Source organism: Carcharhinus amblyrhynchos, chromosome 3 (genome assembly GCF_965287045.1).
Source record: "Carcharhinus amblyrhynchos chromosome 3, sCarAmb.v2.hapA, whole genome shotgun sequence".
NCBI lineage: Eukaryota > Metazoa > Chordata > Chondrichthyes > Carcharhiniformes > Carcharhinidae > Carcharhinus > Carcharhinus amblyrhynchos.
Genome location: NC_137326.1, coordinates 22055507 through 22069670, shown reverse-complemented (window position 1 = coordinate 22069670; position 14164 = coordinate 22055507). Strand labels below are relative to the sequence as shown.

Here is a 14164-nt window from a genome sequence, read left to right as displayed (position 1 = left end):
GTGGGGGTGGTGGTGTAGAACGAGGAGTCGCAGTCTGAAAATATGGGGTGGGCCATTTAAGACTGAGATGAAGAGAAATGTTTTCACTGGTGAATCTATGGAATTCTTGCTGCAGAGGATTGCGGAGGCCAATCACTGAATATATCCAAGAAGGGAATAGATTTCTTGACTTTAAAGGTGTCAAGAGATGTGGAGAGAGTGTGGGAGTCATACCATCCCTTCAGTGCAGAAGGAGGCCATTCGGCCCATCAGTGTACTGACTGCCCATCAGAGCATCTCATCAGGTCCATCCCCTGCCCTATTCCCATAACCTCATGCATTTAATGCACTAATCCCCCTAACCTACATGTCGTGGGACACAAAGGGTAAATTTAGCATGGTCAATCCATCTAACTTGCATAATCTTTGGACTGTGAGAGGCACTGGGAAGAAACCCAAGCAACACAGGAGAACATGCAAACTCCACACAGTCACCCAAGGCTGGAATTGAACCCTGATCCCTGGCAACGTGAGGCCATTGCGCTAACCACTGTGCCACCATGCCATACAGTACTTTTGCAATGACCTGTAGCAGTGTAAAGATACTGGGTCAGCCATGATCATCCTGGATGGTGACATAGTTCAACAGGCTGAACGGTCTACTGCTCTTCATTTCTATGTTTCTCTGGTTCTTGTTTCTATCTCATCATCAAAACCTATACAGTTGCATAAAGCTATTAATACATTTATTTTTTCCATGCCTATTTATTAATATATATTTATTAAGATAATATTTTCTCTCATTTTGTTTCTAATAGTGATACGAGCATTAGTCATTAGTAAAAAGTTGATTTCTTCTGACAACATGGAACTTGGCACGATCCAGTATGCAGTAAAGCAAGAAAAGGTACTCAAATGTTAAAGACCTTAGCGAGCAGATTGGTCATTTAGATAATAAACAAAAGCAGAAACATTGGAAATGTGCAGTGTGTCAGTCACCTACTTAAAAAGAGAGGTTAACATTCTGACAAAAGAGACTGATCCAAACTGCAAACCTATTTCTCTTTATTAAATGATGGTTGACCCATCTGTGAATTTTTCTAGCATTTTTTGTTTGTATTGGGCGGGATATTCTGACATCCCTGTTTGTCTTTCTTGTGGAGATGGGGCGCCGTTAGCCAGCGGTGGGATCAATCTGATCCCGCCGTTGTCAATTGAATTTCCCATTGACTCCACCCCACCACTAGGAAGCCCACAGCAAGGATGTGCAGTCGGCAGGGCCAAAAGATAGTTTTTATTTACCTCTGTGTTGATTGGAAATGAACCATTTGCCAAAATTGCCATAGCTAGTTTTGAACAGTCCTTTTGAAGTTTTCTTTATGTTTATGATGATGTCCTTATGAACATTTATGATATTTCCACAACAGATTTCCAATTTATCACAATGCAGAAAGTTTACTAAAGGCTTATTTTTCTTTAGGAGAAATAAAACCCTTGATTTTTAGGAAGAAATTTTTGTCAAGGGATCAGAGTAATTCATTAGCAAAGTTTTATTGGGAAAATTATTGATGTGAAATAATATTAAACATTTGAGTCATTTACCTCAAAAGATCCTTCAAGTATATGAACCCATTACCAATACATCTCTTCATATGCAGCCTGCCAGTGTGAATAATTCCATAATTAAGTTCATTCTTGCAAGTAATAATTCATGTGTGAAAATTCATTTATTCGTTTGGAGAGCATAGTTTTTCTAAACAAGATAAGATTTCATGTACTTTCAGGATTTGGTGTTCAGAGAAAGCTAGGCTCTTTAAGTGAAGCCTTTGATTATGATGACGTAGTTTTCTTGCTAAAAACGTTAATGTCTAAACCTTCACCAGATGTACAAAGGATTTGAAAAGAAGAAATTGGTAGAGTATGTCTACACAGCTTCCAGCTCTGCTGCATGTGGTGTAGAGCTTAACACCAACGTCCAGTACCTCATAACAGGTAAGATAAGAACTTAATGGGAATGGTTTCATCATTTAAACACCTCCATTTTCACTCATTTAAATATTGAACGATCTCCGATGATGTTACTGAAGTGAATGACTCAACTGGGGAGGGCAGGAGAGAGGAGGAAAGTTAGGAAGGGATGGGATATGAGTAAAAAGTGGAAGGAGGAAAAAGGAGAGGGAAGCAGAGAGGGAAAGAACAGGATGGGATGAAGGAAGGGGTGGGCAAATATAGGGTGGAATAGGGAAGAGAGAAGAGGGGGGAGGGTGATGAGCGGGAAGAGAATGTGGAGAGGGAGGAGGGGAGTCTACGTGCAGTCTAGAAATGAATTCCCACTGAAAGAATTGGGGAAGAAGTTTGGAAAAGGCGTGAAAACAATTTGGAATGTTTTTGATTAATTCTTTAAAGGAGTGCTTTGCAAACTCACTGCAAGTAGGCAAAAAAATTGTTTCCTCAAAATACCACATCAATACATGATTGCATGTAACCTTGTGGAACAACAATTTATTTTTATGGTAAAACCATTTACTTATGGGGTGGGGGTGGTGGCATTTAGCTCAGCTGGCTGGACAGCTGGGCTGTGATGCCAACAGTGTGGGTTCAATTCCTACACTGGCTGGCGTTCTTTATGAACTTTCTCACACTTGCCCCTAGCCTGAGGTGTGGTGACACTTAGGTTAAATCACCATCAGACAGCTCTCCCTCTCAAAGGAAAGAGATTGTGGCGACATTTTTATTTTTGCTGCGTGGCTTTTTAGAGCAGGGGTTACAAAGTATAAACATAGCAAAGATTCAACTTATTTTAATCTCTCTTATCAAATGTTTTTGCAACATCTTTTTACTTTATGACCATAAGATTCTGCTGAAACATACATATTTACATTCAGAACTTTTATTCCGAATCTTGCTTCAAAACTCAACTCCTTGAAAGGATCTGTAATTTTTAATCAATCATTTTGTTTTCATAATCATAGAAACCCTACAGTGCAGAAGAAGGCCATTCAGGCTATCGAGTCTGCACTGACAATAATCCCACCCAGGCCTTATCTCCGTAACCCCAGTGCTAATCCCTCTAACCTATGCATCCTGGGACACTAAGGGGCAATTTAGCATGGCCAATACACTTAACCCGCACATCTTTGGACTGTGGTAGGAAATCAGAGCACCTGGTTTTCTTGGTTGCTTTTCAGCTGTGAGGCATTCGTTGATACACCCATTCAGAATACATAATAAAACATATAGATTGTACAATACTCAGAGATACTTCTTTACTCAGAGAGTGATCGGGGTACAGAATGGACTGCCTGCTGTGACAGTGGAGTTGGACACTTTAGGAACTTTCAAGCGGTTATTGGATAGGCACATGGAGCACACCAGAATGATAGGGAGTCGGATAGCTTGATCTTGGTTTCGGCCAAAGCTTGGCACAACATCGAAGGCTGAATGGCCTATTCTGTGCTGTACTGTTCTATGTTCTATGTTCTAATACGTTGTTCTTTTTTCTGGTCTATAGGCTAATGATAGGATTAAATAAATGATTAATCGAGTATAATAACCAACTCCTAATTAACTGGTGCTGAGGTGGGAGTGTGCTAAATGTTCTACTTGCAGGAAATATGCATTTATACACCGCTTCTAACAATAATGATTACTGCAGCTCACTGCCACTGCATTGCTTTGCTAAGCTTTATTCTGGGTGGGCTATAACATTGTGTTCTCAATTCTGCATTGAACTCTCTGCCTAATGTAGTTCCAGACAGCAGCTGGTTATATCTGCCTGTTAGCATATTAGATATGTGGCATATTGGCATATAGATATGTGGCTATTCCTTTTCGTTTTAGGCCAAATTGATATTCAGGGAAAAGTTCATATTGGACTTTGCAATTGGATTGTCCCGTGGGGTGATCTAACTTCATTGCAAAAACGGCATCTGAAGTGGAACAAATATGAAACAGGCTGCAGCTGTCAGGTAAGTCAAAATCCTAGTATGCTTTCCCACTTCCGTTCTTCCCTCAATCCCTCTTGTTGTGGTGGAGCAGCTACATGAACTGATAAGACTTCAGCATTATGAGAGCTGAGTCAGTGAGTAATGGCAAGTTTTAAAGAAGCAATTACATGGCACCTAATAGTGTCCTCTTGTGACATCTATACGCACGCTTTCCAACAGGATCACTGATAACAGTCAGAAACAGGATCCCTGGCTGATTTGTCCCCTCTCTAATTGATGCTCTTTGATGTGCACTGACTGGCATAATGTTAACGCAATGCCAGCTGCCTATGCACCAGACTTAGTCTTACTGCCAACGTATTAGCATATTTCATCCCTATTTGTTTTGAACCTGTGGTTCATGCTTAATAGTATAATGCATCTGGCAAATGGTGTTTGTGTATCCATTCAGAATATATAATAGCAGTGGGTCCTTGATTTCTTTCTCAATACTGGGGATAATTACCAAACTAATCCCAAAGTGAACAGAACTTCAGACTGTCAAGAGTTATATCTGAATTAATTGAACTGTACACCTTCCAATACACAAATATTATATGCCTATATATTTACTTGTATGGTGGCACAATGGGTTAGCATTGTTGCCTCACAGCGTCAGGGATCTGGGTTTGATTCCGGCCCTGGGTCACTGTCTGTGTGGAGTTTACACTTGCTCCTCATGTCTGTGTGAGTTTCCTCTGGTGTTCTGGTTTCCTCCCACAGTCCAAAGATGTGTAGGTTAGGTGGATTGGCCACGCTAAATTACCACTTAGTGTCCAAAGACATGCAGGTTAGGTGGTTTGGCCATGCCAAATTTACTCCTCAGTGTCCACAGATGTGTAGGTTTGGTGGATTAGCCATGGTAAGTGGATCATGGGGAAAGGGGAGGGGAGTAGACCTGAGTAAGATGTTTTCAGAAAGTCAATACAGACCTGATGGGCGAAATGGCCTCCTTCTGCACTTTAGGGATTCTATGGTTCTATATACTATCAATAGCCTGAATTGATTTTTATAACTCGTGTTAAGTACACTCTTAAATTTCTTTTCTCCAGATTGTCACTTGCCTCAGTCTATCCTGCTCTCCTCCAGCAAAGAACCAGTGTGCTTGGACTGACCTGGTAACTGAGAAATCCCCAGCTGGATCTCAGGCAAAGTACAGCGTCTGCACGAAGGAAGGCTATGATTCCTGTCACTGGTATGGGGAAGGATCCGCCAGCGCAAATGAGAATATCTATTACAGTGAACCCTGAATCTCCCTTCCCCCCACAAAAGTTGTGTTCTTATATCAGCTGCAGGTGGTGCAACTGTGTCAAAGATCTCTAAATTCCTCTGTTTAAAACAAACATTTTGTCAGTTTACTGCATTTCTGTATGCTATGTGAAGCATAGCAGTTTCCTCATCCATTCTTACACCTATATGAATGCATCCCAATGAATGAAAAGCAACTTCTGTAGCCTCTCAATTGATTCTGCTGCAATGATAGGTTTTGTCACAGGAGGCAAACTGAAGTATGACCACCAATACAATTCTTGTAAATATATATTGGCTCTGTATGTAGTTGGGGAAGTTTTACATCAAAACCAATGAATCTTACAGATGTGAGTGGGATTAGAAATAAAATATATCTTGGTAATTGAGAATGATGCCAATTAATTATATTTTTCAGGATTCAAAAAAAAATCTAATTAAAAATCCAGTGTAATTTTTGCACTGACAGTTGAACTAGCTCCTCTGAGGCCAGTATCCTTTCACCAAATTTTAATTTACTGACATAGTAAGCAACACTTGTGCAGAATATAAACCTGAAGTCCCAGTAACCCTGATGCTCCACATTATGTAGACCATTACTGGCTTAATCAGGGAGCTCATATTCTAAGGCCCATACACATTGGGCTTCATTAAAGTCATCATAGCAGTGATGAGATTACAGTTATGTCAAATATTGGTATTTTCTTTGAAGGCAGCGCCACACGCAAGGTTATATTAACATATGGTTGACAGCACAAAAGGTACATGAGCTACCGATACGCGTGATGCATTAGGACAGATGAACACTATGATGGATACCAACCAGCAGAAATGTTCCCTCTTTTGTCCCTGGAAATATTCCTTTTTAAATAAAAAACTGAGGTTTAATATTATCTGAGGGATGGAGACCACTTAAAAGGAAATCATGTTTGTTTTCAATGTTTAGTGCCAAATAAAATGATTAACACATGTCCTTTTAACATTCCTTGCACTGCAAAATACAGTGGGATTACATCTGAATGTCATGTATGTGAATACAATGTCTGCAAGGTAGAACTTAAGTTATCTCAGATACATGTTGGGGGAGGAATTTTACTGTCCTGACCACCTCGGGAATCAGGGTGGGTGAGGGATGGACCACGGAAAGATCCACTGACCTCGGATAGGATTTTCTGTTTCGGAGCGAGCAAGGCCAGAAAATCCCACCCGTTGTGTCAAGAGAAAAAATGTTCCATGTTCTATCAATCACATACTTTGGTAAGACCAGTAAAACTGATGCCCGGCATATCAGTTGGCCCACCAAAACACTGACTCTAACAGCTCTTCTTAAATAAATGACTAAAAACTAAATGTACTTGCAAAGCTCTGAGAATGAACGCAAGGATAGAATATCAAAGTCAATGGGACTCCCAAGCATCAACCTTCACGTTTGGAAAATAGAATCCAAATCCTGTCCATTTTTTGGACAGCATCTTTGATTAGTCTAACTGTATCGGATGTAAAAGACTGCTGCAAGATTGCGTTTAGCCATTAGAATATTCCAATCTAATTAAATGATGAATAACTGTGATCAATGTTTCCCAAAATTCATTAAGAAAGCCACACCACAAAACTGAGATTGATAAATCTTCAAATTCAAGGCCAACCTTTTTTGTAGTTCCTCCCCCACTTCCATTCAAAGCATTTAACCTAAATTTGACAACATATTCACTTGCAAATAAACTGCTTTAAAATATAGACACAAAGATGATTTCTCACATCGGGTATGAATGTTGTGCTTTGCAAGAACCCTGCTGTCTTTGTCAAATATCTAACTAAAGGCTTTCTTATTAATGTTTTAATAAATGTGCTTTGTTTTCTGTAACACTTCTGAGACCTCAAATATGCTTTATTTTGAAAGGATCTAAGTCTGTGTGTCCACTTTATTTTTGATTAATTGGGCGCCGAATAAGCATGGGAACTCATCCGCATGCATTCCACTGAAAATTACTGTGGAATTCCTATAAGTCGAGTTCCTCTTTGTATATTATAAAGTTCACACTCTTTCCTTGTAAGGATCATTCTACTTTCTTGAACTCAGTAAGTGGAAGCACATAGATGTGCCAATGCTCTATATGCAGGTGATGCTGGGATTTAAGGAGCTAATACTATCCAGTCTACCAGTGCAGAGTCCTGGAAAGTTTCTTATTGTTTGTCCAGCTAGTACCATCTTGTTCAACAGATTAGCGCATGTTTGTCCAGTCTTTTCACTTGGGGATGGGGAATGGGGGTGGGGAGGGGGGTAGGATTGGTGGCTTATTTTTCTTACTCAAGGGGCTGATGAGTAACTTTTGGAAAGGTACAGTTTGGCACAATAATGAATTGAATTTTTTTAAATGTTCAGATTTTAAGGAAATAAGTAGGCCGTGATTCTCCCAATGGGAGTATAAATGGGTTTCCTGCTGGCATTAACAGCACTTTCCATGTGAGATTCTCCCACCTTAGTTATGCATCGTGACAAGCGTGCCACCCCCTCTGACACTACAGTCACATTCCCATATAGCTCCCTCTGTACCCCAGCAGGATGAATATCGTCTCATGGCATCTGCCCCGTACGTCCAATGTTGGTGCTGAGCTCTGACCAGATGAACACTAGATTCAATGAAGCCATCCCTAGTGGCACCATAAGCAGCACAATTCATCGCAAAATGATCAACAATGATTTTTAGCTTAAAGCAACACCCTCTGGCTGCTGTTATCACTTGTCTCAGCTTTTCTTCATGGGCCATGTGGTAAGCACAGAACATTTTATATTGGACACCTTGTGACATGCTAGTCACCTATATGTAATAAATGCACAAGGCTGGTAACCCCAATCAGAACTTCTACCGATGTGGTTTTGTATAGTCATTAATAAAACCTTATGTGCAAACATCCAAAAGCGTAGATTTTCATACATACAGCAACATAAATGTGGCACATTTGATTACAGACCAAATTACTTAATTTAAGTTTAAAGTTTATTATTACTATCACAAGTAGGCTTACATTAAACTGCATTGAAGTTACTGTGAGAATCCCCTACTCGCCACATTCCAACGCCTGTTCAGGTACATTGAGGGAGAATTTAGCATAGCCAGTGCAACTAACCAGCACATCTTTCGGACTGTGGGAGGAAATCAGAGGAAACCCATACAGACATGGGGAGAATGTGCAGACTCCACACAGACAGTGACCCAAGCTGGGAATCAAACACAGGTCCTTGGCACTGTGAAGCAGCTGTGCTAACCACTGTGCCACCATTCCACCCGTTTATATATAGTACCAAAGTACAGCTTTTCATGAATATACAACAATGACAAATTGAGATGGCATAACGCTAAACATTAGATTGCGTGCACAACCCTTAATTTTCATTGCCTTGAGTGATTAATTTACATTCATTGCAATGCTTTACAATAATTTTAGCAAGCTTCTAAAGGCTACATTTTGAAGTCCTGTGTTTCAATCCTAAAACAGCAAGAAGCACCCTTACAAAGTGTCATATATTATTTGTGTAGTGCTCTCTCCAACCCCTTATTGATGCTTCTTTTGTAACAATGATTATTTGTTATCTAAACAACTTCTCAAACCCTCAACATTCGGGGTGGCATGGTGGCACGGGTGGTTAGAACTGCTGCCTCACAGTGTCAGGGACCCGGACTCAATTTTGGCTTGGGCCAGTGTCTGTGCAGAGTCTGCATGTTCTGCGTGGGTTTCCTTGTTTCCTTCCACAGGCTGAAGGATGTGCAGGTTAGGTGCATTGGCCATGTTAAATTTTCCTTCAGTCTACCCAAACAGGCACCAGAGTGTGACAACTAGCTGATTTTCACTGTAACTTTATTGCAGTGTTAATGTAAACCTGCTTGTGACTGTGATAAACTTTAAACATAGAAGCCAGCGTGTAGTTTTGGGTTCACAATTCATACAGTAGGTTAGCCATACAGAATAAGGGAAAATAACATTACGAGAGCGACACTTACCATTTCCTTATGATTTGGATAAAAGACCTGTTCAATTAGTGGAAACTTCTCCGGGCCCATGCTTTTGTAGATGTTTACCAACTGAGCAAACTGAAACAGAACAAGACCGTATGATTGCAAGTAATGGATATATACCAAGATACATATACTAACATTTTTACAGATTTTACCTCTGGCTTTGATCCCTAACAAAATCTCAGAGGGACAAAAAACATTTTAGAGAATAATACAGCTGTGACAGTGTTGTGATCATTATAATCCAGGAGCTATAATTCAGATCCTAATCTTCTCTGCTTCCCCCTGTCGTTTCAGGTGGGTTTTCATATCAAACAATAAATCACAATGACATTTTTCCAAGAGTCAATTATTTTTTGGTTCCCTTCGGTGTTCTTTTGCTAAATATTGCCCTACAGCAAAAGAGGATAAGTAGGATTTTTTCATTTATCTCACAATGCTCCTAGACACTAGAGGTTAGCAGCCAAATCCTCTCATTTCTCTTTATCAGTTTCACAAGATTGTACATACTTCTGTGAGTGTTTCTGCAGATATACACTGTTATATTAATGGAATATAGAAATATAGAAACACTAAATAAAGGTAAAATACCATGGATTGAACTGAAATAAAAACAGAGTGTGTTAATAAAACTCCAGTCTGCCAGCACCTGTGTAGAAACATGGTTTTTTTTTATTCATTAATGAAATATGGATGGCACTGGCTGGCCAGTTATTTATTGCTCACCCCTAGCTACTCTTGAGTGGCTTGCTAGGCTATTTTAGAGGGCAGTTGAGAGTCAACCACATTGCTGTGGCTCCACAGTCACATGCAGGCCAGACCAGGTAAGAACAGCAAATTTCCTTCCCTACCGGACATTAGTGAACCAGATGGGTTTTGCTGACAATGGTTTCACAGTCATAAGAACATTCTTAATTCCAGATATTTTTTATTGAATTCAAATTCCAGCCACTGTTGTGGCGGGATTCGAACTCTGGTCCCCAGAACATTAGCTGAGTTCCTGGATTAATAGCCTAACAATAATACCATTAGGCCATTGCCTCCATTTTTCTGAAGAAGAGCCATATTATTGAATTTGAAACATTCACTCTGTTTTTTGCTCTCTGTAGATGCTGCCAGGCCTGTTGAGTTTTTCCAGCATTTTCTGTAAATATAGAAATGTAATAGACCATTCAACCTTTCAAACACATTTTGCAGTCATTACAGTTCTCTGACCTTAAATCCATATATCTGCTTTTGTTCCATATCTTTAATACCCTGAACCTAATAAAATTCTATTAAGCTTAGTCATGAAAAATCCAAATGTTACCACATCCAAAATCTTTTGGGGGAGTCAATTACAGGTTTTCGCTATAATTTGTGTGGAAAATGTGCTTTCTAATTTCATCCAGAAATGACCTCCTTCTCTTTCATCAGGTACTAGGCCCTGAGAGGGGGCACTAGAGGGAGCACTGGAAACCATAGATCTCAATTGGATCAATGATAATACTACAGCAGTTTGCTTCTGCAGTATGGCTGATCAGAAACCACCACCCCCCCCTCTCTTTACTGCCTTCCATTTGATGTATTGGAAGGAGTTACAGGCTGATTTTCCACCTTATGCATGTACCTTCCATGGTTGTCAAGTCCTGAATTGGAACTTGAATTTGTGTATCTGACCCGGGATTAGGGACACTAACACTGCGCCAGACCTCCTCCACAAATGGCCCAGTTGTAATTTTCTGAAATAATTTTTTATATCTGTAATACATTGGGTCACACTTGGAAAGAGGATAGATACGAAGGGTGGCGCGGTGGCACAGCGGTTAGCACTGCTGCCTCACAGCGCCCGGGACCTGGGTTTGATTCCTGGCTTGGGTCACTATCTGTGTGGGGTCCGCACGTTCTCCCCATGTCTGCGTGGGTTTCCTGCGTGTGCTTTGGTTTCCTCCAACAGTCCGAGAGACGCATTGGTTAGGTGCATCAGTTGTATTCGGTCTCCACCACCACCCCTCCACGCTACCGCGGGGTCCTGCAACTGTTTGCAACCTGCCCTGACAAGACTGATCACCCCCAACACCAGCCCCGGGCAGACTGCTCAACCCCCTACCCTCTGACTGGGCTGATTGCTATGTTCTCTCCCTACACCCACCCCCACCCATCGATCATTATGCAGAATGGCAATGGTCCCCCCTCCCCTCACCCATTGCTGTGCAGAGTGCGCAGCTGCCCCCCTCCCCACTGATCAGCCCATCATATTCCCCTAGAAGGCTCTACCCCACTCCCTTAGCACTACCTAATGCCGGTGGGAAATGCCAGGATTCATGGTGGGCAGTGCCAAGGTGCCCTATGGACACTGCCAGGATGCGAAACTGGCAGTGCCTGGCTGGCATTGACCGGCTGGCATTGACCAAGGGGCAACCCCCTTCCCCCTGAACTCCGGAGAGGCCTCAATGGCTTCCGATTCTACCAGTAAGGCCATCATGTCTGTCCCCCATTGCTGGAGACAAGCTGTGATTCTCGCCAGAGAGAACCTCCCCAGCGAAATCACACAGACAAGTGAGCCTGGATGATAGTGTCCCGGACTTGCTAATTCTATTTAAATTTATTTAAATAACCTATTCACCTTCATATTGGAAATGTATGAAGCTGATCTTGCTGGATATCTGGTGCCAGTAAGGTTGCAAGACGTGAGAAATAGGGCACGAACCTGATTTCTCGGCTCTCTTGCGATCTTACCTGCTCACCCCATCCATCAGCCGGCAGGTCAAAATGATCAGATTGTTTCGGTTTCAGCTAATAAAGGCAAGTATACCATAAACCTTCTTAAGCATTTTATCCACCTGTCCTGCTACTTAAAGGAATACACGCCTCATTTATGAAACCTATTTAATCTAACTCTTTAAGACCTAATGTTGTTTTGATGAAATGGTGCTGCACACATGGAATCACAGAATCACTGCAGGGCAAATGGAGCCCATTGAGCCAACGACAACAATCCCACCCGGGGCCTATTCCCATAACCCCACGCATTTACCCTGCTAAACCCTTTGACACTAAGGGTCAATTTAGCATGGCCAATCCAACTAACTTGCAGATCTTTGGACTGTGGGAAGAAACCCATGCAGACATGGGGAGAATGTGCAAACTGTACACAGTGACCCAAGCTGGGATCCAACCCATTGTGCCTTCATGCCTCCCATACCTTGCCTCCCACACTTTCCAAAACCAATATACCATCTCTGAAATTCACTTCCCAAAACTGAACTCAATGTTCCAGGAAGGGTCTGCTCAAGGCACTGTATAGATGAAAGGTTGGCCAGAACTTTCCGATTCCTGCTGCATGTTTTGGAACCATTGAAAGGTTTAGATGCAGAGAGAGTCCATTGTGCCTGTGCTGGTTAGATGTGAGAGAAAATAAAGTAGCCGCTTATTTTAATCCATTTTCCAGCGCCTGGTCCATAGCCTTGCAGGTTACATCACTTCAGTTGCAGATTCAGGTACTTTAAATTGAGCTGAACATTTCAGCCCCAACCAGCAACTTGGGCAATAAATTCCAGATAGTCACCACTCTCTGCGTGAAAAAATGTTTTCCTCATGTCCCCTTTCATCCTTCTACCTGAAATCTGCTTTTGTATTCAATGCCTCACCCAATAATGGAAAGAATTCCATATGCTTTCTTGACCAACATATCCACCTGTCCTGTCAGCTTGAAGGGCCTGTGGATGCACCTTCTCTCAGGTGTCTCACTTCCTCAATCCCTCTCGATATTTTCCTGTTTATTGAATATTTCCTTGCTTCATTTGCCTTCCCCAAATGCGTTATCTCACACCTTTGCGGATTGAATTCTATTTACCACTTCTCTGTCCGCTCAACCAAATGATTCATATTATTCTGGACACAATTGCTATCCTCTTCATTATCAAGTACATGGCCAATTTGTGTATCATCCACAAATTCCCCAAACATGTCTCATACAATTAAATCCAAATCATTCACGAAAAAAACAAACAGCAAGGCCCCAAGACTGAACCCTGTGGAACACCATTGGAAAGTGCTTTTCATTTACAAGAGCATCCATCAAACAGTATTCTTTGGGTGGATTTCTCCCACTTTGAGACCCAAGCCAGAACTCTACCATCTCACAGAACTGGCACAGGGACAATGGGAATCTCCGTTGATCTCAGACAGAAATTTCCAGTCTCACCTGAGCGAGGCTGTAAAACCACAAGTGTGGTGTGGGTGGCTCCGGTGGCACTTTTTCCACTGACCAGATTCTGTGCGTGGAACCTCACTGACTATGCGCAAGTTGCCCTCCAAATTACTTGACGGGCTGTCAGCTGATTCGTCTGCCCGCTGTCAGCTAGTGGTTTCAAAGAACCCAGCGCCATATTTAAGTGCCAGTCCAGCACAGTCCTTTCATTCTCTCCAGCCCACTTGTCATCACCAGACTGCGAAGGATGTCAGCAACCCAGAGGGAAAAGGCTCACAGCCTCAAGGAACTGTGAGCTTTGATTGCAGGTTCTATGCGTTCCTCAGAGGAACAATTTTTGAAGCGCAGTTCGAATGTATCATTCTTTACTTATATTTATTTATTTATATCATGAGCATTTCAAAGACTTTCCTATGTTACTAGTATGCTGTCCACGGTGACCACTGGCTGAGCGGAAGATGCACAGGAAACATAGTGGTATGGAAGATGCATGGAAGTTATGACATATTAGGGATTCATGGAGGGAACACAGGGGCAGGTGAGATTTGAGGATGCATGAGGGAATGGGTGGAGGGGTAACTGATGAGAGTGAATAGACTTAACTCTCATAAATAGAACCTGGCCAAACTCTCTGTGAATGGAGGAGGATTTCTAACCCTCGGGCCTTGGCATCCATCCACTTTTGTTCCAATTTGGGCCCACTTCTGGACATGGTGGTCCCAGTTCCAGCCTAACTCTGACTC

At 41.8% G+C, this 14164-nt stretch overlaps 2 protein-coding genes across 3 annotated transcripts in view; one reads left to right on the top strand and one right to left on the bottom strand.

Annotated features, from left to right (window-relative positions):
• The window catches only part of LOC145337251 (metalloproteinase inhibitor 3-like), a 29551-nt gene extending 22525 nt beyond the window's left edge, over positions 1-7026 (top strand). Inside the window, exons 2-5 of the mRNA XM_080182044.1 lie at positions 798-886; positions 1863-1971; positions 3820-3947; positions 5018-7026. Coding sequence (XP_080038170.1) covers positions 798-886; positions 1863-1971; positions 3820-3947; positions 5018-5215 — 524 coding nt within the window. The 3' untranslated portion in view covers positions 5216-7026. The remainder of the gene's footprint in view (positions 1-797; positions 887-1862; positions 1972-3819; positions 3948-5017) is intronic.
• syn2b (synapsin IIb) overlaps positions 1-14164 on the bottom strand; it is a 348709-nt gene that overhangs the window by 106860 nt on the left and 227685 nt on the right. For both annotated transcript variants that reach the window (XM_080182020.1, XM_080182025.1), the window contains exon 5: positions 9215-9304. In XM_080182020.1, coding sequence (XP_080038146.1) covers positions 9215-9304 — 90 coding nt within the window. The remainder of the gene's footprint in view (positions 1-9214; positions 9305-14164) is intronic.